The sequence below is a fragment of the Thamnophis sirtalis genome, unplaced genomic scaffold (genome assembly GCF_051295495.1).
Source record: "Thamnophis sirtalis isolate CommonGarterSnake01/CBP01778 unplaced genomic scaffold, rThaSir2_p1.2 scaffold_8, whole genome shotgun sequence".
Classification (NCBI taxonomy): Eukaryota; Metazoa; Chordata; class Lepidosauria; order Squamata; family Natricidae; genus Thamnophis; species Thamnophis sirtalis.
Window position 1 is genome coordinate 34610187 of NW_028261388.1, and position 25550 is coordinate 34635736.

General features: G+C 39.6%; 1 protein-coding gene across 7 annotated transcripts in view; it reads right to left on the reverse strand.

Moving 5' to 3' along the window:
- Positions 1-23639, reverse strand: part of CD47 (CD47 molecule) — an 81779-nt gene extending 58140 nt beyond the window's left edge. For 3 of the 7 annotated variants that reach the window (XM_087721432.1, XM_087721430.1, XM_087721429.1), the window contains exons 1-2: positions 23043-23638; positions 9840-10193 (exon numbers count right to left, since the gene is read on the reverse strand). In XM_087721432.1, the coding sequence (XP_087577558.1) occupies positions 9840-10193; positions 23043-23091 (403 nt within the window). In that variant the 5' untranslated portion in view covers positions 23092-23638. Of the gene's footprint in view, positions 1-9839; positions 10194-23042 lie in introns of all 7 variants that reach the window. The other 4 variants (XR_015697480.1, XR_015697479.1, XM_087721428.1 and 1 more) reach the window with 3 other exon arrangements.
- Positions 23640-25550: the final 1911 nt, after the last annotated feature.

Consider the following 25550-nt stretch of genomic DNA (forward strand, 5'->3'; position numbering starts at 1 on the left):
CTCGTGCACGTGCGCAGTGCATGCATGCGTACTAGCATCTGTGCGATGCTCCAGCTGCTCCTGGAGGATCGCGCAGGCACTGTATGCGTCCTGCGCATGCGTGGAAGCGCAGAACTTGTCAAAACCGGGTAAGAAACGCGGGCAGGCGGGTGGACCCTTCGGCGTTCCCGGAAGTTACTTACTTCCGGGTTCGCCGACCAACCGGTTCGCGGGGACCGCTGCGAACCGCCTGAAACCCACCCCTGGCTTCCAGGCACAACTTTGAAAAATGAAATACTTGAAACACAGAAAGTCTTTCTGTGAGGCACAGACTCAGATAAGCAAATCTTCACACTAATAAACGAATTAAGTGTCTCCTGCAAACGCCACTCCTTTTTTGCTTCTATTTGTTTCCTATGGGAGGCATCATTTAGCATCCACTTGTGCCTTTACTCCCGAGTCGACCCCTGTTCCTTAATTGTTCCCTTTCCCTGACAGCTCTGAGCATGCACACATCCAGGAACAAGTTCCAGCTGTTCTTCTGTCCCACTTATCTCTGACTCTGATAACTGCCAGATGGCCCTGGCCCCATCTCTGCCTCCAACACAGAGCACTCCTCAGAGCCTTCCCCACACTCCAGGACTGCCCCATGTCTCTCCCCAACCCCCTCACTGTCTAAATCTGCCACCAGCTCTGCTGGCTGCTAGAGGGCCACAATAGAACCGCAGACTATATAGGAAGCAAGAAAGGACTTCGGGAAAGAGCTAGCTTTGAAATGCCTAGGTGTTTCTAAATATCCGAAGCATCCTGTGGCCAACCTGCTTCTTACCTTCTCAAATGTTGGAAGAAGAGGCCAAAGACTGAACCAGACACACAGTAACATGGATGAAGTTTTATAAATGAAAACTTATTTGCATTGGGCCCAGAAAGCACATTGCTGATCTGCTGCATCAGTCCATTCATTAGCAGGAAGGCCAGAAAGTGCAGATATTCTGACAACTGCCAAAGGAGCGGGCAAGATGAGAGATTCCATTAGTCGGCAATAAGAGCCTCATGTTTAATACGAGTGCCAGCGGAAGCTAAGAATTTCCACTGTTTCTACAATTGATCAAAATCATGTAAAACCTCAAACACAGATCTAGTATCAATATATATACTGGCCCAGTATATATACTGGTATCAGTATATATACAATCTTCAGCAATTTCACAAGCCCTATTAAAAGCAAAGATGTCTGCAAATTAGACAGCCAGGCTAGCTACATCAAAGTTCTCCCCATACTTTAAAAATTGCTGGAAAGTGATTAACTGCAACCCTTTAACTCAGGCAATAAAAAGCCAATAGGTCCTCAGCAAAAACTCTCACCTTACTGAGAGAAAGTCTTTCAGAAAGCCTTTTCTTGTTTCATTCCCCCAGTGTCTTTTCTTTTCCTGATAAATCAAACAGTTGGGTAAACATTCAAAGTGTGTGTGTGCACACTGCCTGTCTTGAGTGCTAAAAGAGAATGGGTGAAAAGGGGCAGGAAGAAGGGAAGTGTATAAAAAAAGCTGAATTGATTTTGGAGGTTTGACTTAACCATCTCTTCTTTCTCAATGTATTGTAGTTTTAAATTAGTATGTTTGCTTATTGTTTTTCAATTGGCAATGGCCTTTTTGCTTACGACACTGAGGATATTTTTTCAGATAAATAAGTTTTTGAACCATTTTTCTCCTTCGTGCACCTTTCATTTAATAAATTAAAAATCAATATAAGTTCCTTGCAGCTATATATGTACAGATTCATTTTTCAATGTTTCTATCATTTGGTTGAGTTTATGTGAGTTGTTTATATTGTATCATAAACAAAGTTTAATGATTAATAAAGTTGATGCGAAAAGAAGCTTTAAACCTTCGCCTTGGTAACTGGAAATTTGCACATGCTCAGCTATTATAATAGGGATTTTATAAATGCCCCTCTCCTCCAACCCATGCACAATTAAACCTTTTAAACCTGTGAAACCTCCTAAGAGGGATTTACTGCATACAATTGGATTTAATTTTGTTTTATTCTTGTGGGAGATATACTTAATTTTTTAAATTCATGCTCTCACTAAGAAAAAACAATGGATTCTCCCAATGGATTCTTCCAGTGGTCACAGGAAGATTTCTTTCTGACCCCACATTTGTAGAGATCCTCTTTTTTATATGGTAGCCATGAGATTCCAACAAAGAGGAAGATAATACAAGAAAAGATTTCATCTCAGGAAACATTTTTAGTGTGCTCTTTCTCCCTACAAACTTCTGGCACAGAGAAATCTTAATATTTACTGTTTTATCTTGTAATACGTTCCTTCCTTCCCTAGCCTAGATGGGTGGAAAAGAGGGATACAATTTCAGGTTTGTATTTATTCATTGGATAAAATAATTTTAAAGTGGGTTTTCATCAAAGATTCTTTTATTACATTTTCATTTTCCTTTATACAATCACTTAAATGCTGTGCAGTTAAAAAAAAAAAGAAACAATAAACAACTCATAACACTTCTATCCTACATACACCCTTCCTTCTACCCCTCCAACTTTCATTTCCCCCTTCCAACAATCCCCTCTTCTACTTCCCTTCCCCCTCAGCCATTCCTTTCTCCCCTTCCCACCATCTCACCCTCCTTACATTCCCTTCTCACTCCCTCTTAATTCCCCCCTCTTCTTTCCCTCTACACCTCGCTTCGGTGTATTTCTAGTATTCATTGGTCTATTTGTTTTATACTAAAACAAAAGAAAAATAAAAGGAAAAGAACGAAGAAAAGAAAAAAAAAGGAAAAAAAAGCAACAGTATCCAAGTGCATTCATTGTTCTGAAAATTGAGTCTATATTTCCACCCTCCCCCCCCACCCACCCCCTGAACCCCCCTACCTGACCCCCTTCCGACTTCCCAGGTCCCATTCCCGGCATCGTTCTTTATCAAGCAAAGTCTGGAGTATATTGAAACCAAATAGATTAGAAGTTACAAAAAAAATAAAAAATAAAATAAAGAACAAAAAAGAAAAGAATAATAAAAAGAAAAAAAAGGGGGGAAACCCCCCCCCAAGAAAGAGAAGTCAATATACTCTCTAACATTAACCTCAGCTTCTCATTATTTTTAAAATCTTAAACAATATCTTTACCTGCTTCCGCATATAAATTCTATACCTCCCATCCTGCCTTTACCCGTGTCCGCATATATATTTTATCCTCATCCATTGCTCCTCTCATATTTACTCCACCCTCGTGTAGACTCTCCAGATAATCTTTCTTAACCTTGTATTCAAATAACAATTTATACAAAAATCAGCTTACATTCTGGATCAAGGTAATCTAATTGAACTTTCACTACCCTTCCATCTACCCCACACCACCCGACTCCATTCATCCCAAACCACAATCAAAAAAAAACTACGATCTCCGCTCTCCTCGCCCCAAAGAATAGATCATGCACAGTTTAAATTAAGATTCAAACAAGTCTTATATAAGTCCCATACAATATTTGTCCAAATTCAGCACCGCTTCGTATCTTCCATTGTTTGAGCAATCTTGGCGTCCAGTTTATCATATAAGTCCGATAAAAGTTGTTTAATTTCCTGTCTGAACTCTTTAAGGGTTTCAAAAAGAAATTCTTGCGTTAAGAGATCTCCAGTAGAGGGCGTGGGAGGCAAGGGACAAAGCACTGCATGGCCAATTTCTGGGGGGGGAAAAGATAAAGTGGACAGTGAACAAACCTGGTTATGGTTAACAACAGGTACATTAAAGAAAGAAACAGAGTCACTAATCCTGGCTGCGCAAGAACAAGGTATCCGCACAAATGCCATTAAGGCCAAAATCGAAAAATCCTCTGATGATGCCAAATGAAGACTTTGCAAAGAAGCTGATGAAACTGTTGATCACATACTCAGCTGCTGTAAAAAAATCGTGCAGACTGATTATAAATTGCGGCACAATTCAGTAGCGCAAATGATCCATTGGAATTTGTGCAAAAATTTTAATATTAAAACAGCAACAAACTGGTGAGAACATCAGCCTGAAAAAGTCACCGAAAATCAGATGGTCAAGATCTTGTGGGATTTCTGTATACAAACGGACAAAATACTGGTGCATAATACACCAGACATCACACAGGTTGAGAAAAATAAGGTTACAATCATAGACATTGCAATACCAGGTGATAGCAGGGTCGCCAAGAAGGAACATGAAAAAATCGCAAAATACCAGGACTTAAAAATTGAAATTCAATGACTATGGCATAAAACAGCAGTGGTAATTCCAGTGGTAATTGGCACACTGGGTGCTATTCCAAAAGCACTGGAATTATATTTAAAACAGTTAAAAATTGACAAAATCACCATCAGTCAAATGCAAAAAGCCGCACTACTTGGATCTGCACGCATATTACGAAAATACGTTACGACGTCCTAGGCCCCTGGGTGGGGCCCGACTAGTAACCAATGCCAAATCCGGCGAAACAACTGGCTGCTGTGATACAATTGTATAATAATAATAATAATAATAATAATGTTTATGTTTATGTTTATGTTTATGTTTATTATAATTTATAGGCCGCCCTTTTCCCTGAGGGGACTCAGGGCGGCTTACAAAACACGGGAAAGGGGGTACAAAGACAAAAAACATAAGACAATACATAATATTAAAAAATAGGGCACAACATTCATTCATCATTCGGGAGGGGACGAACTAAGATTTTTTATCCCCAGGCCTGACGGGATAGCCAGATCTTAAGGGCCGTGCGGAAGGCCTGGGCGGTGGTGAGGGTGCGGATCTCCACGGGGAGATTGTTCCATAGCGTCGGAGCTGCAACTGAGAAGGCTCTCCTCCGCGTAGTCGCCAGTCGGCACTGACTGGCGGATGGAATTCGGAGGAGGCCTACCCTGTGCGATCTGATGGGACGCAGGGAGGTAATTACTACTACTGCTGCTGCTGCTATATTTGATAAAATTCAGATTTCTTCCCAAAGAAGTTCACCCCTCACAAAATAACTTTTACACAAAATGGTGAACACATTATCTAATGTCCAGAATTATTAAAATGTTACTATATCATTTTTATAATTATGCATTCATATTTCTAAATGCTACATTTGGTACAAAATAAAATAAAATAAAAATAAAGATGTTCACAGTCATGTAATTTTACAAGACTGCACATTTTAATCATGGGTGGGTTCTAGCCAGTGTTATGGCTGGTTCGCTCGTGTGCAAACTTCATGCACATGCGTGTGCTGGATGCATGCTGCATGAGCATGCACATTCAATGGAAATTTAAAAAGGTGATGACAGTGACCGATGAACCGGTTCGGGGGTGTGGCCAGCCTGGGTTGCTGCCAGTTCTGAGACCCAGGCAGGCATATCACTACCAGTTTGGCCGAACTGGGCCGAACCGGAAGGAACCCACCTCTGATTTTAATCTAATAATCCAGATACAACCATAGTTTGAATGTGAAAGAAAGTCAAAAATCTACGTTTTGCTCTTATCAATTTATTCATCCATAAAACTTATTTTTCTGTGTCCTGATTTTCAGATAGGCAAAAGGAGGCGACACAGCATGCATTAAAATCTCAAAAGACTTGGGGAAGTTCAAGCTTTGCAGAAATATAAAAGGACTTTTAAAATGAACTGGAATAAACAGCCAGCAGCTGCTGAAACACTTGCTTTATTGCTTCAAACTCCATAAAAATCATATTTTTCCATTTTAGAAAAAGTAAGGGGGAAGAGAGAGAGACAGAATTAAGGAATTTATTTCAAGTTCATTTAAATATCTCTAAAAACCAAAGATGAAACATACTTTAAGTTGCTCCTGGCTGCAAGATAATTACCTGCTTCCTTTTCCATTGAAGGTAAAAGTAGAGACTAGTTTGATTTAAAGTTGACTCTTAGTGACAACGTGGAACTATTCATGTAATTTTTTTGACAAATATTCTGAAGCACTGTAGTTTTTGGCTACTTTCAATAGGATGTTTTATAATCTTTAGATTCTATCCTATACCCCAGAATTAATGATAATCCTTCACATAAATAATTTGACTCTCTTAAAATTCTGGAAACTAAGCCATCTAGGTTCTGAAGCCTACTTTAAGCCTCAAATTCCAACTAGAGTTGGTTAATTAAAAAAAAATTAGTATAATGAATGTAGATGGGAAAAAATCTTGTTGGCTGTTATCAGAAAAAGAACTGGAACAGGAACTGAGCAAAAAGGAAGTTTGGCCCATATAGTGTAATCTGCAGCTACCATCCTTAAGATAATTGTTTCTCTTAGGACTGGAGGAATATACTATCACTTCCACTTCCACCTTCTATATATTATGTGCAATTTATTAATCTCAAACGACTTACTTAGCATATTTTGTCTAATATGTGGTTTTATTTTAAGGAACTTTTAAATTTTGCTCACTAGCTACAGTTCTTTGCAGTATCCAAAGTAATTGCAACATGATATTTACTGAATGGTATTACAGTTCTTTGAATCAAATATATTCAGTTGCTATGATGTGTCAAAACACAGATAGTCCTTGACATATGACCACAATTGAGCCCAACATTTATGTTACTAAGCGAGACAATTGTTAAGTGAATTTTCCCCCGGTTTACAACATTTTTGCAGTTGTTAAGTTTGTAACACGGTGAATCCCATTGGTTTTGCTTGTCAGAAGTTTGCAAAAGGTGATCACAAAATCCCAGGACACTGCAGCCATCATAAACATGAGTCAATTGCCAACTGTTTGAATTTTGATTATGTGACTCTGGAGATGCTGCAATGGCCGTAAGTGTGAAAAATAGTCATGATCACTTTTTTCAGTGATATAACTTTGGAGAGTTACTAAATGAATTGTAAATCGAGGATTACCTGTAGTGCAAACAATAGTACTCCTTGTGACACTCTATGGAACATTGGACTTTAAAGAACCAGAAAAGAAATAATAGTGATGTTTGGAACTTTGATGTTGGAAAAAACAATCCCTAAGAATTACATAGATAGCTAAGGAAAAATCCACCCACAAATGACCAGACTCAAATTATCTGACTTTGGACACATTATGCAAGAACTTAATTCTCTACCGAATGCTGAGAAAGATGGAAGAAAGAAAAGAAAAGGCTGACCAGCAGCAAGCTGGACAGACTCAGTTACAGTACTATTAGGCGCACCATGGGAAGATTTGAAAGACCAGATTAGGGAATGATCATTCAGTATTGCACAACTATAATCTGAAAAACTGGCTCACATTTTATGTTTTTTTACATATTTCTATAATATGAAATTAACTTGTACCAAGCAAGCTTGTGGGTCTATCTAGTCTAAAGGGGTCAAACTTGCATCATCACATGAAATATCATGACTTTTTTCCCCTTCATTAAACTGGACGTGGCCAGCACGTGACGCATCAGGGCCGTGGGCTGTGTGTTTGACAGCCCTGATCTAGTTGAAGTACAGCCAGAGGAACAGTAGCAGTAGCAGTACAAGGTTCCACAGAGACAGAAAATCTTTGCACCAGCAGCTTTTGATCCAAATGCACTAGGAGAAACCTTTCTGGCATACTATTACAAGAAACATTTGACTTTTTACAGGCTTTCCTTCCTTGGACATGCATATATTATAGATAAATCACAAGTGCACTCGAAAATATTAGAAATGGTTTTAAGAAACATCCAGCTATAGGTCATTTATTTCTGGTCTTAGATACAGTTAGGATTAGATGCTAACATTAAGATCATTTAAGGTGTTCCTTAACAGAGATTGTACCGCATGTAAATTAGATAATATTCCAACATTATGCTAAAATCATATAATGACAAAGAGTCAAAGTTAGCTAAAAGATGAAAAGACTAAATGGAGCAAATGGATGATCAGATAAAGAAACAAATTTATGAACAAAGAGCTTTTATTTCTTATGATTATTAATCATAATTGGTGGACTGGTTCTCTCAAAAGTTAGCCTAACCATTTTCATAACTATTCCAATGATAATTACACTATTGTGCAGAACTGCATTTGATCACATAATTAAATATCATTAGCTACCATTTCCCTTCATTCTGATTCTTCTCTACTCATTCAATATATTCCAATCTTTTAGGAAAAATACATGTCTCTACATATTTTCTTCATGTAATAATACTTATTTTTAAAACAACTGACTTTATTACTCTCAAAAATATTGATTTGCTTGGGAAATACATTGAAAATATTGTTCAGTTTCAAACCTGCAAAATTTTTCATTTAATTCCGTTCTTCTCCTTTCGGTCTTAAGGTGCACATTCATCCTGTATGTCCAACGTACTATGTCTAATACAATATTTCTTGGAGTAATTTCATCTTACCTTTATCATTAAAGAACTGAACCTCATTCATTCGTTCAATTATGTGTATACCTCGTCTACAATCATTTCACCTTTAGGCTCAGAGGAACTGAAAACAATATCTGGAGAATATTGTGTCTATGATGGGTTTATCTTCATCTCCCTAATCCTGGTTGAATATTTTTATCAGAGTTTTCTACAGAGAAGAATTTGTATTTGCTGGGCATTTTAATTGGCTTTTCTTTGCATTTCTGAAGTATGGCTGCAAAATTATATGGCTGAGAATAACGGCATGGCATTTAACCACACTATTTTCCCCATCCAACAGATTTACCGGGTACTTCAACATTTACCATAAAGTTTTCTTCCTAAGTAAATAAAGAAATAATCCTATTGACTTTTGGGAGAAAATGTTTTTTTAGTCTTATTGGAAAATGGCATGGGATAGTCTTAGCTAACAATTAGATTTTACGTCTATTTTCAAGCCTTCGTAGCATGTGTCAAAAATCACCTTACTCTGCCTATTTTATATACTTCTCATATTACTTGCTACAAACAGGCTTTAGGGAAATGGATATTATGATTGATAAACCCAAATTAGGAAAAGCTATATTAAGCCATAGCCATTGTTCAGTTAAAGTTTTCATGGTTCTTTACAGTTCCAAAGGGACTCAGGACAGCTAAAGTTTGGCAAACCAAATACTTGAAGATGGAGGAGAAGTGGAGAAACCTTATATGAGAGTATTCTAATTTCAATTATTTGCTAATGATTCATTTCCAGTCAATTTTCCACTCTGAACAAATCTCCAAGGAGAGAAGATCATTTCAAAACCAACCAATCTATATTTTTGGGTTAGAGTTTTTGTTCACCATTGTTAGTTTACCTGTTTATATTAAATGCAAATCTTTATTCCATTGATCTATTATTAGATGACATGACTCAGGCCATGGAAAGTAGAAGATTAAGCCTGCAAAGTCAGACTTTTCAAGCAGAGTGTAGTGATGTCCTCTGAAAGGACAGAATAAAGACAGTGCATATGCACAAAACAGTCTGCATGCCCTTCGTTTAAAGCAAAAAGTCCTTCCTTTAGCAACATTATTTGGCATAGGAACACATACAGGAGGGCAATGAAAACTATTTCTCAAACACCACCTGAAAAGTAAATTGCATTCTGCTGTGAAACTACCAAATTTGCCCTAAGTGGGGAAATTTTTAGATTCTTTAATTCACATTTCTTTATTTCCCTGTCCTACTCATGGATATGGAGTGGTAGAATTTCTGAGATTTGAAAGAGAGAAAAAAAATCACCTTACTCTGCCTATTTTATATACCTCTCATATTACTTGATACAAACAGGCTTCAGGGAAATGGATATTATGATTGATAAACCCAAATTAGGACAAGCTATATTAAGCCAAGCCTAACATCTGTATTCTTCTGATGATCGCATGATCTTCTCCAACATCTGAATAGTTCATGGATAGATTTTAAAAATCAAAGTTTCAATGGATTCCACAGAAAATCTAAACAAGTAACTTACGTGAACTCGTTATCAGTTCAACTCTTGTTTTTCCTTCTCTGTTTCCTTCTACTACTTCACAAGTATAATTTCCAAGAGCAGCCTGGCTTGTCGATATATTAAGTGAAGCAATGCCGTAGGGTACCATCGAGCGGTTGAGAAAAGTTGCAGTATCGAAACTACTGTTTCTGGTAATGTTACCCGAAGCTCCATCATAAATGAAAAAATGATTTCCTTGATATTGCCATGACAGAAACATTGAATTTTTGTCATGGTCTTTCAGATTAGTTACCACACAAGGGAGGATGACATGGGGTCCATTGCAGTAGTTTATTTCAAGAAATGGGACACTCTCAAAGAACAGCTGGGCTGAACCTAAAAGAAAGAGAAATAAAAATATTAATGTTTGTGTTTTAAGAAGGAAATGTAGCTAATGCAGGAATACGTGTATTTTATCTTAGCTGAAGATGAGCCAAAAGTCTTTTGCTGGAAGAGGCCATTCTCAAAGCTTGAATCTTTGCTTTATCTCAGCAAAGTTTCCCCCCCCCCAAAGGTTTTATTTCTTTTAAAACACAAATATTTCATCATTCGTCAATCATTAAAACATCGAAGTACAATTTTTTTGTATGCCCCTCCCTCCCTCCACCCCCCCTACCCCCCTCCTTCTTCCCCCCCCCCGACTTCCCAGAACCCGTACACGGTATGGATTTTTAACAAACATAGTCTAAAATCTATTGAGAAAAAAGAAATAAAGAAATTAATGACATTCTACATTGACCTTAGCTTCTTCTTGCTGAACTAACTTTAAACAATTTAAATCATTTCTGATCTTAAGCATAGGCTAACTGGAGTTTCTTGGTCCCGTATTTATTTTGTATATACATTTTTTCCAGTCTCGTTTATATCTCTCATTTGAGTGATCTTTAAGATATGCCGATATTTTAGCCATCTTGGGAGTGAAAGTCTTGTAAAAATGTAACTAGTTAAAAAGCTTCTGCTGGCCGATTGTAAAACAAGTGATAAGCATGCTCCTTTGAAGTTTTGAGTTCTTGTGATAATTAGCAAAAAGTATTCATTATTACCGGAGAAACCAGCCTGCTCGGCGCCATTTTAAAAGCCTCTAAGTAAATAGATTTTCAGAGGAGAAAAAGAAAAGCTAAAATCTTGATAAACAATTATTGTGCACGCAAACGGATCCAGCTCGTGATAAGATTAAATCAATCAAAACTTTGAACTGAGTGGGGGAGACCTACTTTGTTCCGCACAAGGCAGTTTGAAGTTCCCAGAACGGAGGTCGTTCTGCTTTGGGCTAGCCCCCCTCTCTCTGCAAGCACAAAAGCTGCAAAAATCGAAGAGCATTTGCCAGCAAAACTATTTCTTCTTTCCTTCTTGCCTGAACGGTAAGAAAACCTCTTAAGACATCAGATGGAAGATCCTCTAAACAGGTACGTAGCCAGGAATTCAGAGGCAGCTGGTTTTTTGCTGCCACCAGCAGCAGGCTCCACCCAGGAAGTCGCTTTATCTCAGCAAAGTTTTTGAGATTTCAACGATCCACCCACTCCCACTTTGGTGAAGGAACCAATTAGAAGGCAAAATTGTCAAATAGAAAATGAATTTAAGAGTTTTAAAAGGAAGGGAAGATGCTGCAAGCAGAAAGGATAGTTTTCTTCTCTTTCATCAAACCATATCTTTGAACACATCAACTACAAGCCACAGGAGACATTTGCTTCCTGTTTGACAAAAGAAGCTTCCCTTTCCTTAAGCTTACTTCTTAAGCTTTTTTTAAAGGAGGAATTTCTTGACAGTGAGAACAATTAATCAATGAAACAACTTGCCTCCAAGAGTTGTGGGTGAAGAGAAATTCCTCCATTGCTGGAGGTTTTCTAACAAAGATTGGACAACCATTTGCCTGGAATGGAATAAGGACCCCTCCCTCCAAGGTCCCTTCCAGCCCTATGATTCCCCCCACCCTTTTGCCTCTCTTCTCCCTTTACTATGCAGTCTTCTCTTTCCTCTCCTTTCCCACTGATATGTATAGAGCAATTAATAACCATTAGTTGACCTTCAGGCAGAGATAGAAATAATTCACTGTATGAAAAACATTTCTGAGCTTCAGAAAAGAAACAAAAGATTAATCCTGGTTTGGTTCTTGAAAAAGAACAAATGGGAATATAATTTAAATGTACACAAATTGGATTGCCAGAGTGATAAAATGTAGCATACATATGTACAGTTGGGCGCATGTATGAATAAGTCATTGTTCCCAAGGGAAGGAAATGTTGGCTCCATGCAACAGGCAGAAGATGATCAGTACCTCACTGTGACAATAACACCCAAATGTGAGAAACTGACAATCTCCAGTTAGAGGGTAGAAGACTATCAGTCCCCTGGTGGCAAGGCCTATTCAGAGAGCTTGAAAGTGACAGATCTCAATCAGAATCCAGAAGATCATTAGTTCCTTGAGAGTAGAAAGCTGGTAGTCAGCACTTCTTGGCACCTTAAGAAGTGGGCAGAGGGTGGAGTGTCCACATATAACCTGAGCCTTTTTAAGGTTTTTCGGAGCTGTATTGGGCATAGCAATGTAACAAAATCTGAATGTTTTTTAAATCATTTTTCTTAAAATCCTAAAGCAAAAAATGTAAGGTACCTGGCATACCTGTTCTCAATTTGTTTTATAAAAAGAAAAGAAAAAATTTACATGCAAAGTACCTCTTATACATTCCTGTTGAAGTGTCTGTAACAGAAAAAGAAGAGTGTTCTGTACAAATACATTAAACATGATTTAAGAACAAATCAGGGCATGTTATGCTATTTATTTTATAAATGTTCAACCTGGCCTTCAGTCAAAAATATGCTTAAGTAAATTATCTACAGGTCAGGGAATGGCAGACTAAGACAATGGCTGGGTGAGAAACCCAGGCCAAAAGAGCCTCTCCTCACAATGAAAAAACAAGAATCAACAAGAAAAAACAAGATCATCCACTTATGCTTCAGACAGCTTCTCCTTGGAACCCAGAGTCTGAGAGATGGGAGTAAGAGAGAAGTCAATAAACTCACACCTGCAGTGTAGTCTGTAAGGAAACTAGCTCCCCTAAAATTCTCACTTTCTTAAGCATGTTTGATTATAGCTATTTTACAGCTAAAAGAGATCTCTGAGACACGGGAAAAACAAAAGCACTCTTTATTCCAGATTAAAGATTAAAGAAAAGGTTGAAAAACGTATGTTGCCTCACTTAGCAACCTAAATTTTGGGCACAATTGTGGTCGTAAGTTGAGTACTACCTATTTTGAGAAGTTATTTTAGCTTTAACTAAAGAAGGCTTACAATAGGCTCATTTGAACTTTGGGGGCTACATAAGATTAAGCATTCGATTACTCTATTCAGGCTCCAAATTGAGTTTGGTATAAAGTGGGATAGGTGTCATATGGTTGTTATATGCAGCTGCTAACAAGCTAATGTCATATTATTCTACATGAAAATGGGAGAGAATATTTCATAAAAGAAAAGTACTGGGAGTTCAAATAAGGAAGTGTCATTTGGATGGAAGAGCCAAGGAAAAAGAGAGCAGGAATAATTCTGCCAAAAGATTGATTGAGTAAAATGCCCCCAGGGGTAGCTAGATTTGTCAAAATAGGGACTGGACTATTCAACAGCATGACTGTCAGGCTTACAGTTAGATGCAAAAGTTTAGGCACCCCTGGTCAAACTGTACACTTCAATGAATCCTTAAGTGAATAGAAGCTGACACAACTCCTACATAATACAAAATGAAGATAATTTACTCTTACAAAGCAGGGTGAGGGTATAAACAATTTTCTAAAGACTTCTGGCTACCAATTTCAGCTGTGACAAACAGAGTTAAGAAATGGAAGTTATATTGAACTGTTGAAATCAAGACAAGGGAAGATTTGGAAAATCAAGAGAAATCTTCACTAAAGCTACCTGAAATCTAGTTAGATCTACAAAGCAGAATCCACAAATCATGTCAACAACCTGCTCAAAAGTATAATTGCACTGTAGTATATGTCTATAGATACACAGTACAACACTGCCTATACACAATGAACTGCATGAGAGAATCTCAACCTTTCCCTCTCCTTCTCTCTCTCTCTCTCCTTCTCCATCTCTGACGTCATTACAGAAGTTGTTTAAAATATGGGGGGGGGGGGGAAACTTCAATAAGTTTGAAATAATTTTATCTGATTAAATTCAAATTGAAATGTTTGCCTACATCAAATAAGTTTGAAGAAAACACCATCTTGCCAATTGAAAGAACTACCAAGGAGAATCACATCAACTCTGGAAGGCCAAGCTACTATATATAAATAGAAAGCAAATCCTACCCTCATTAGCAGTGATGGTGTTACCTAGTTAGGTAGTCTGCAAGCATACAACCCAGCTCAGAAAGCATCAAGGACTCAACAAAAGTTCTATTATGCTTTGGGGTTGTGTGACATCTAGTGTCAAGGAAATGTGCTGGTAAAAGGAAGAAATACATTCATCTTGGTATCAATGTATCCTAGAAGTCCTGCAGGCAGGGAAGATACTGGAAAAAAAAAAGGTTGACTAGTTCAACAAGATAAAAATGTGAAACACATTTCCGAATCAATTGTGAAATAGGAAGGAGAGATAAAAGATTTTTGGATGTCCTTCACATTTCTCGCAGTTGAATACTATTGAAAAATCTGGAGAGAAATATCAAATGTATAGCATAATCAAATAGAAGAACATTTCTGAACTAGAAAGTTCTCCAAGGAAGAATGGACAAAAAATCCTAAAAGCAAGAATAGAAGGATTCTTCTTTCACTACAGATATTGTTTGAAATCCATTAATTGTGCCAATGAAGAGTTGGAATTTAGTAAGTGAAAAAATGTCCAATATTCTGTACCTGCCATTTTTCTTTTTCTTATGTGTAAACAACTGCACATAAATAGGAAGTACCAGTATATACTCATATTTGCATAGAGACATCATGTTTAATCTTGTACCATATAGAAGTTATGTCAGCTTCTATTAATGTAGGGATTTAGGGATTTCAAATGCTTTGAAATAAGCATTTCAAAGACATATCTAAACTTTTGCATACAACTATATCTTTTTTTGTTTGTTTGAGCTGAGTTGGAATGATACTTCTTTACATTTTCTTGCTGTCTGGTTTGAGGTGTTTTTTTTTCTTAGTATTCATAGATCTGTGTTTAGGTAGGAAGTAGATTCTTCTTTAAATATCCAAATCACCCTCATCCATCCTTTTCCTAATACTTTCTTTCACTGGGATTCTTATATTGTGGTAAAGTGGTTTTAGATGTTCATGTGTTCGTAATATTAAGTTCCAAACTGAATAGCTGAATGTGCATGACTCAAGTCGTAAACTAAAAAAAAAACCTCAATTTGGCAGAATATTGAAATCCAGTTTTTGCCTGTATTATATAGTGCACAACTACTGTCCTCCTTCTTTGTTACTCTTCTGCCATATTGTTCTGTATATTTACAGTGATGAGAGACAGTTTGTGAATGTTTGTGGCCTGCAAAATTCAATATTGTATTGAATGCTTAGGGCAAGTTTGTTAGACAAACAATCCTGGAAAGAGTAACAGTGGCGCCACATTTCTCCATTTATACACACTCTATTAGCTGATAGAGCACTTTCTATGGCAATGATTTTGTAGGCTTTTTCAGCAAATTGAAACCTTTTTTCTGAGCTCCACAGAAATATTTTTGATTGGGGCATGAATTATTTTTATAGAAATATACATCCCATGCTGTGAATAGTAGATTGCAATGGTAGAAACCAATATGTTTTGTTTTATTTAATAAGAGAGAGTTCTCCAAATCACAGATATGTCAGAACATCTATAAGTAGTTCTCAACTGATGACCATAGTAACATTTGAACAATTATAGTTGTTAAGTACCATGTTTCCCCCGAAACTACGACATGTTCTGATAATAAGACCATGCCATATTTTTCCTGTGGGCAAAACTATGTGCCCTCCCCCAATAATAAGCCCTCTGGACAATCCCCCCTCCAGCCAGGCAGAGCGTCACTGCCTTCCATGCCTTCCAGCGTCACCATACCCTTGCCCAGCTCTCCCTGCAGGGCCAGGCCGCTGCCGCTGTGCTCCAAGCATAACCGGCTTCCAAACTCCAAGACCCGCTGCCGAGTCTTCCAGCAGCAGTCACTCTGGGACTATGCTCTATGGTTGTGGGCTGGCTGTTGGAAGACTCTGGTGGGACAGAGAGTCTTCCCGCAGCCAGCCCACAATCAAAGAGCATAGTCCTAGAGGGGCCACTGCCAGAAAACTCGGCAGCGGATCTCCGGAGTTTGGAAGCCGGTTATGCTTGGAGTATGGCAGCGGTGGCAGCAGCATGGCGGTGGCAGTGCCCTGGCCCTGCAGGGAGAGCTGGGGCAGGGCATGGTGAGGCTGGGAGGCATGTGAGCTAGAGCAGATTTCCAGATGGGCAGAGCACCACGCAGCTTAGTGCCTTTGGGATATTACTGGGTTTGTGAGTGGTGCTCTGCTCGGCTAGAAAGGGTTGCCGGAGAGCTGCTCATAAGCGTGGTCACCTCATGGCGGCTTTGTTGAGCTGCTGTGACAGCGCAACACAGCCGTTTGCCCCTGAGGCTGTGCCCAGCTCTTTGGGCGCCCGCTCGCAAGAGAGCAGCCACCTGACAACCCAAAACCAACCTCCCCAATAATAAGGCCCAAGCAACATTTGGGGGGGGGGGACACGGTAGTGATGGTTGTTAAGAGGATCGTCATATTGCAGCATTCATTAAGAAAAAACAGCTGTTACTCAGCAAATGCGGAAGTTGTTAAACAAACCCGTCGTTTGTTATGGGCCATTTTTTGCCAGAAACCAAAAATAAATTCTGGTTTTCAACAAAAACAATACAAATCATAGTTACATGATTTCAGGATGCTGCAAAGAGTTGTAAATATGGGTGAGTTAACAAATGCCCAAAATGCAGTATATGACTGCAGGGTTGGGATGGGCAGGTCAGTTTTTGGAATCTCACAACTTTGTTGTAAGTAGCTTTTTCAGGATCTATCATAACTTCAAAAGCTCACTAAGCAATCAGTCATAAGTTGAGGGCTACCTGTATCTCAACTGATCTCCTGCTGATTATCCCTGGGCTAGGGTTAGGGTTTCTAATAATAACATAGTGAAAGTTGGCTCAGTTTCAATACAGAGATGGCACAATACATTGCTTGGGACATTGTTTACTTTAACAAGAATATCTTGATGTATTTGACTTTTTTTGATGTTTGAATCACCTTGCAGGTCACACTACTACACAATAGTTTACCATTATTTCCTCCATGCTATATTAACTTGCTCTTTAGGGCTAATTTTTTAATTTTTACTTCTCCCAAATACTGCTTGGGTTTTATCAAAAATATCAGAAGAAAAGTATCTTTTTAATTCAATGCAGTTTAAAAAGGTGGGTAAATATGTGATCTATGTAATCAAGAGTGTTACTATCACATTTATAGTAGAAAATAAATTCACTTTCTAGGTATTTTATACCAATTCTTCACTTCAAGGAATCACCACATCAGCAATTCTCAATTCAGACCCAAAAACTCATCAACATAATAATTAACTTTTCAAGCTATTAAGTTGTAATTGTGTCCTGGCACTGTACACATTTAGAATTCATGTCCCAAATTTCCTTCATAGTTCAACTATGTATTTACAGCATACATTGTCATGGCCTGGAATCAGAGTTTGATTATGAAAAAGCTGCTACAGCTGAAACAGTAGAATATCAGCCCCAGGAGACACCAAACAAGGAATAAACTTTGATTGTTTAAACACAAGGACCATCAGAAAAGCTGGATCAGTGGGATGCTGAGGCATGTTCTTCCACTCCTTTGGACTGGCAAGCAGAATGAAGATGCTCAATGAGACTCCTTGCCATATAAGGGAATAATTGTCTTAGTTAAGGATAGCTGGCTGCACTCTGACTTAGGAACACTCCTGACCAGAGGTGAAATCCAGCAGGTTCTGACAGGTTCTGGAGAACCAGTAGTGGAAATTTTGAGTAGTTCGGAGAACCGGCAAATGCCACCTCTGGCTGGCTCCAGAGTGGGGAGGGAATGGAGATTTTGCAGTATCCTTCCCCTACCATGCCCACCAAGCCACACCACACCCAAGCCACAACCACAGAAACTGTAGTAAAAAAAAATGAATTTCACCACTGCTCCTGACCCATGTTTCTCTATTGAAACAACTGACTTATCTCCTATTTCAATATCTTGTTCTTATAAAAAGTTCCCGAAACTCTGATCTTTGGACTGGCTGATAAACTGACTTGGAGGTTGGACTTTTAGCTTGGATTTTTATTTTTCTGTGTGTTCCTGTTAAAAACGAAACTGCTCAGGCAAGCTTCCTTTCCGAAAGACTCTGTTTTGATATAAATCCCTTTACTTAGTACTGTTTATCTAACCAGCCTAAGTACTAAATTGCTATTAGCAACAACAATAGCACTTAGACATATACCCCTTTACAGCCCTCTCTAAACAGTTACAGAGTCAGCATATTGCCCCCAACAATTTGGGTCTTCATTTTACCCATCTTGGAAGGATGGAAGACTGAGTCAACCTTGAGCCTGGTGAGATTAGAACTGCCAAATTGCAGTAAGCTGGCAGTCAGCAGAAGTAGCTTGCAATACTGCACTCTAACCACTGTGCCTCCATGGCTCATTATCACTAACAACGGTGCCTGAAAGTTTAAAACCTAAAACAGGCCACTCATCCACCCTGGAATCCATTCAACTAAATACAAGAGAATCATGTCTCATGCTTTCCCTATAATGACATTTCTCCAGCAGCAGTTAAATTGTGCTCCGATAAAGGCAGAATGAGAAATTATTGGCTGAAATAAGTCTACAAGCATGTTTTTAGCAGTTTATCCTAGTTGAGAAATTCATCTGTTCTTGGAAGAGGCAAATAACCACTGAGTTGGCTAACAAGGACTCTCACCTCAACTTCTGCTTATGATAGCAGTAGAAAAAGAATGGCTGAAGGCAAGCAAAGGGTATTCAACTCAGATCTGTTAGCCAATAAAACCAGTTCCTCACATTGCTGCTACTTTACTTTCATTGATGCGCTATATGCCACTCCAAAATACCTCTACAATGTCCTCCCTGCCAAACAAGGACAGGCATTCACCCTGGCAATAGTTGATATCCTACCTTCACAAATAATAGAGGCACAGTTTAACAATATATCCCTTTTCAAAAATGCATTTGTATCTATGCACAGTGCATCTTTTTTCTAAGCTACCCCGTATCATTGTTTGCAATTAGAGTTAATGACCCCACATATTAGCTGATGCTTCAAATGGCTTCCCTCTGAAACTCTGCTCTTTCCACTAAGGGATCAGTCCAGGGCAATCACCACAAAGATCATAAAATTCAGCACTATTGAAATTAGAAGACAGTAAGTTTAGCTTGGAGCCCAACTGTAGGTATTTGACTGACTCTTCACAGGTAGTCCTCAACTTACAACCACAATTGAGCTTCAAAATTCTGTTGTTAAGAGGGACAACTGTTGTGAATTTTTCCCCATTTTATGACATTTCTTGCATAGTGAATCACTGCGGTTGTAAGTTAGTAACCCAATTGTTAAGTGAATCTGGTTTCCCTGTTGACTGTTTTTGTCAGGTCACAAAAAGTGAACACATGATCCTGGGACCCAGCAATCGTCATAAATATGAACTAATTGTCAAACATCTAAATTATGATCATGGGGAAGCTTCAAAAGTTATAACTATGAAAAATTGTCATGTCACTTTTTTCAGTGCTGTTGTAACTTTGAACGGTCACTAAATGAACTCTTGTAAGTTGTAAGTTGAGGACTACCTGTATGAAGTCAAGCTGGGGTGAAGTATGTATATAGGTAGTCCTCAGCTTATGACTGGTCACTCAGTGACTGTTCAAAATTATGGACTTGCCCAGAACGACCCAGTTCTGACATTCCAAAGTCTGCCTCCCCAAGGTCACATGACCACATCTGAAGCACTTGGCTATCGGCCCACCCTTACAGCTGTTTGCAGCGTCCCATGATCATGTGATTGTATTTTATATTTTTGCTGAAAAATGACATTTACTACCGTTTTTTGGCAAAACTGCCCCATAGCCAATCAGTTTCCTTAACAACTGTGGCATTCACTTAACCACCACTACAAAAAAGATCATAAATTAAGTCAGTTACATGACTTAATGTGTCACCCTTTATGACCTCAGGACTTACAGCCATAACGGGCAGGCTCCATATATCATAGGGCTTGACTTAATATATATGTAAATGACATGAATGGCCAGAAAACATGATTTTCAAATTTGCAGATAATATCTTAAAGCAGGGGTTTCAATCTCGGCCACTGCGGACCGGGATAGCAGAATCAGGGTTTTGTTTGCCCTTGAGAGGCCGGGGTGGGCATGGCCTGGTTGTTGCAGCCGACTGGGTGGACATGGCCAGGGTGGGCCAGGGCCAAGGCGGCAAGGGCTGGACCTGTCACAGGCCAGATCCGGCCTAAGGCCACATGTTTGACATGTCTACCTGAAAGGATATGAACAAGGTTGAAGAAAAGTTTGACAAGCTGAAAAATTAGGCCCCAAAATAGCAGAATGAATCTCAGTTCAACAGGGACAGTGTACAATATCCTAAATTTGTATAGGAAAAATCAAAGGCATGGGAATAAAATGAGAGAGATGTAATACTTTGCCATGCAAAAAGGTTCTGAATATCTCAGTGCATAATATGAGCCAATAGTGTATAATGCAGCTGCATAACTAATTAAATGTGATCCTGGTTGAACCTGCAATTCAGGAAGAACAGCCGACAGGCAGAACATGTCCAGAGGAAAACAGTCAAAATAATAAGAGGCTAGAAGAAAAATTAATTTTATGAACTATTTAATCTTAATATCTACAAGAACCTGAGGAGGCATCATGCAGCCCCTGGTACTCTCCAGTTATACTGTAGATCCATTATCACAATTAGTTTTGTTTGGAGACTTTGAAACTGTAAAGTTATAGAATTGGTATGGGTAGTCCTTGACTTACAACTATTTGTTTAGTGACCATTTGGCACTAAAAAAAAGTGACTTAAGACCATTTTCACCCTTATGACCATTGCTGCTACATCCCTATGGTCACATGATCAAAATTCAAATGCTTGGCAAGAGGCGTGAATTTATGGCAATTGCAGTGTTCCAGGGTCATGTGATTTTTGCTATCTTCTGACAAGCAAAGTCAATGGGGGCACCATATTCACGTAAGAACTGTGTTACTAACCTAACAACTGCAGCAATTCACTTAAGATCATAAAATGTGGCAAAACTCACTTTACACCTGTCTTGCTTAGCAATGGAAATTTTGGGCTCAATTGCGCTCATAAGTCAATGGAAACAAGGTGTATACCACCTTGTACTATTTTTCAAGGTGTATATACCTGTAGCATATTTCAGTAGCAAGTCCTATCCTGTTCCAGAAATTCAAATTAAGGCAACCAAGAGAAATAGCTCACTAGACTCTGCTTGAATATATCTAGTAAAGATCACTACCCTACTGATTTATTGGTTCCACTGTCAAACTACTGTAGTCTTAGTTGTGTTCAACATATCTGACAGGAGTACCAAGCTCTGGAAATCAATTCCTAAGGTGACAATCTGATGGTCACCTTGCATTAGAAGGAAAAAAGCTCATTAGCATTTCCAAATGATAGAAATAATTTTTGGGGGAATCTGAAACTGATTTGTCCAATAAATGAAGCCAGGTTGTCAATAAATCTTTAAAGATAAATGTTAAAATTACCGCAGAACGCTTACCAATTTTAGTTATTCTCAAAAACCTGGAAAGTGTCAAAGATAATTTATTACTTCCATTTCTTAAAGAAGAGCTGTGTGAAATGCATAACTTGAGCTTTCATAATCCCCACACAACTCAACAATCTGTTTGCAACAAAAATCTTCATTAACAGTCTGATTAAAAAGTATGCTAGCGCAATGTTGTCACTCTGCATGATTCATTTAATCTCGAAAGCTAGGTTTGGGGATTACATTAGTCGCATCCTGTGTTGCTGGAAATGTGCTGTGTACATGCAATACTGCAAGCCTGAACTAGATTATTCAGTTTTTCTGCTCTCTTTCCCGCAACCATATATGGCAGGGGTCCAGGTGAAACAAAATACTGGTTACTTTCACCCACCAGGTTACTCTCCCTTTGCTAGTGTATATCAGAGTGTGTGGGAAGTTGCTGTGCACACGTGCTCCGAAGTTTTAACGTCAAAAAGAAGAGGCGGCTTCTACACTGTCACAATCCTTGAGCAGGGTTCTTCCAAGGGCAGCACAAGCAACCATCAACAGTAGCCATTAACCCGAAGGGAAGGGAGAAAAAACAAAACAAAACCAGGACTGTCTCGCAAGCCAAACCAACCAGAAGGTGGGAAAGCGGCACCCCAGAAAGGTTTTCGGCATATTCCGAAGCAGGGCGAATGCCGGAGTCACATTCAAAACCTCCCCCCCACCCACCCAACACACACACGCATACACCCGCCAGCCTGCTGTCACTTCTGCCACCGCACATTCGGAGCAGCAGGACTCCTGAAGCGAAGCGTATGGGAAGCATCAGGCGTTAGAAGAGGTAGCCAATCCCAGAGCTCAGCACCCTACGCCTGTCGAAATAATTGGGCTCGCTCGGGGGGACGGGGAGGGAGAGAGGGGAGAGGAGGACGTGTGGTGCAAGGCAGCGGCACACTCCAGCCAAACAAACCGAAAAGCCTCAGCTTCGTGGCGCAGTCAGTGGATAAGACGGGAAGCTAAAAGTCTCACCAGCTCCCCGGGTGGGTGGCTGGGGATAAGGGAGGAGGCAGTTTCTCTCCCTTCCTCTCCTATTTTTTTTCTTTTCTTTTAAAGAGCCGTACTCTATCGTCCTTGGAGCCCCAAAAACAACCCAGCTCCCCCTCCCTCTCCCGGGGGGCTTTAGGACACGGCCAAGCAGAAATGGGGGAAAGGAACAGCGCAGCTTACTCCAAAACCGCCGCGGAGGAAAAAAAGCGCGGGGTATCTGCTAGCTCTTTTTTTTTAATTTTTTGACACGGGGGGAGGCGAAAGGCCGAGAGAGAGACAGAGCGAAGCGAGGGATAGCAGCAATTGGAGCGGGAACAACGCCGCCGAGAGGGAGAGCAGCAAAAGAAGCGAGAACCGACACTCACCGGTGCCCAGAGTGCCCAGCAGCACCCACCACACGCATAACATCCACATGTCCAGGCTGGCTCAAGGGAGGGCGATCCGCTTTCTTGCTGCGACGATCCTCTCGCAGGCCAAAGGGAAAGACCAGGGGCGGGGGGGAGGAGATCCGGAGCGCGGACCTGGAGCCGCCCAGCCCGCAGCCTGTGAAGCTTCGACGGTTCCCTCCAGCTGCAGCAAGCGGGGCGGAGCCACACCCGGCTTTCGCTTTCGCTCTCCGCCGCAGGAGGGGAGACGAAGGCGTAGGTGGAAGGACGTCCCCGCTCCGTAGCCGGCTGCCGGACTGATGCTCCGCGCTACAACTTGAGAGCAGGTGGGCTTTTTTTCGTGAAGAGCCGGGCGAAAGACCTCCAGGTTCTCCCCCTCTTCCGGCTTGGTCCGCGGTAAAACGCAGGAAGGGGCTACGGTGGTCCTCGAGAACCGCCGCACCCCTTTAGAAGACCTTGAAATCGTCCCCCGAAAGTTTCCAACCTGGCGAGGCGACGTTTTCGGCAGCTGCCGTGTCTTCTAACGACGCAGGAATTGCGCAGACTTGGAAATGAACGCTGGGCTCTTGGCGTGACAAAGGAGGAACTCTGCGTCATACTGAAGCTTGCGATCGTCAGGGAAAGCCGACGCCGCCAAAGAGAAGTCTTCGCCCATCTTATGTACTGTACAGTATGTGCAAGTCTGAGATGGCGCAGCAGACTGGCCCTGAGGCTCCGGAGAAGCCCGAAGCCAAAACTCCCAGTGAAATCTTTACAACACTCTTCCATGAGTGTTTCCGCTCAGCTTTATGATAAGGCGATGTTATGAAGTGAGGTTTCTGGAGCCTTGAAACACGCACAGTTGCAGAAAAAGCAGTAGCCATTAATAAGAGATGTATGAGTTTCCTGGTCTCATCTGAGGTTTCTACACCGGGGAATTAAGATTGCAGATTTTTTGGGGGGGCTGGTGTCTTTTCAGCCCCCCTGCCCCCCCTCCTCCTGTGCTGGTGCCTATCATTTTTCATAACCTATATAATAAATGCATCATGCTTTAGGAACATTTGAAGTTAAAGCCATATAATCATTATAGAAGCTGGCGTTTTAAAGTCAACTATAAATCACACTAGATAGCATCACAAGTAAATTAATTTAGAATAACAGAGATAAATATGGCCTTTCTACAGCCTTTTCAATATGCTGCTATATAATAAATACCATGCTGTCAACATATTAGGACTTACACTCAGACATGTGGAGAGAATTGGCCATCTTTCAGAAAATCATTCTTGATGCTTCCTTCATCAAGAGCAATTATTGGTGGCAATGTTAATAATAAGCCAAAGCAACTGTTCGTTTAAATCATAGCATATAAATAAAGACAAATTAAGTAATCCAGGTTCAACAGAATCTAGAGGCAGCCTTATCTTCTTTTTAATCCAGAATATCCTGGATTTTTTAAAATATCTTTTGTTTGAAGAACACTAGGGAAATCATTTCTTCTCTACATGCTCCTGACTGATTTTTTTTTTTTTTTTTTTTTGTGGCTTTGGAAAATTCAGGATTAATAGGCAAGATCACAGAGATGTACCAAGTTGTATCATTGTTTAAACAATGACTGTGACAGGTGCCTGTTTGGATATCCTTTCAGTCTTGACTTAGTAAAAACTCCTTTGCCCAAAAAAACAACCCCATCTTCTGAGCATTTTTGTAGACAACTGACAGACTACTTTTGCTTTAAAACTCTTTTCCTTGCAAAACACTAATAGCTTGGAAATATTCTTACATAAACTTTGTTTCAGAACTCCACACAGATTTTCACACAATCCAAGTCTGGGGATTGTGAATGTTATTCCAAGACTTCATATTTCCTTCATGAAATTACTTCATGGTTAAATTGGAGATACTTTTCTGAAATATCCAATCTACTTTCAGCTTCATTTCCCCCCACCCCACCCCCACCCCCACTGACTCTGGGATTCTTCCCTAATTTTAGAATTTAATTGTCTTATCTTGGGACAGGGACAAATATTGCATTGAAAACTGATGCCTGACATGATAGAAAGTTTATTTATTAATGGCGTTCATATCTTATGCTTTTTTCTAGTAAAACTCGTTAATGTGTGTTTCTCTTTCCTTTTTACATTCTCAAAAACTAATTTGAATAATTTGCAAATGAACTAGACCAGACCTATTTTTATTTTCAAATAATGCCACATTGTCTTGTAAATAACTTCCTTATACTAGATGGATATTTGTTTACACCTGGGAACAACCTATTTATTCATGCAATTTAGCTACTTCCTTAATCCTTATGGACTCTGGACAGTTTGAGATATTAAAATATTAAGAATAAAATACATTTAATTTTTTCAATAATTAATTATAACAAGAAATAATAAACATTCATACATGCATGCACTCATTCGCACACAAAGAATAAATTGTGGCTTTATTATCAGTTCCCAAAGGCATTCTGGAAAAGCCAGGGTTTTGCTAGCTGCCAGAATG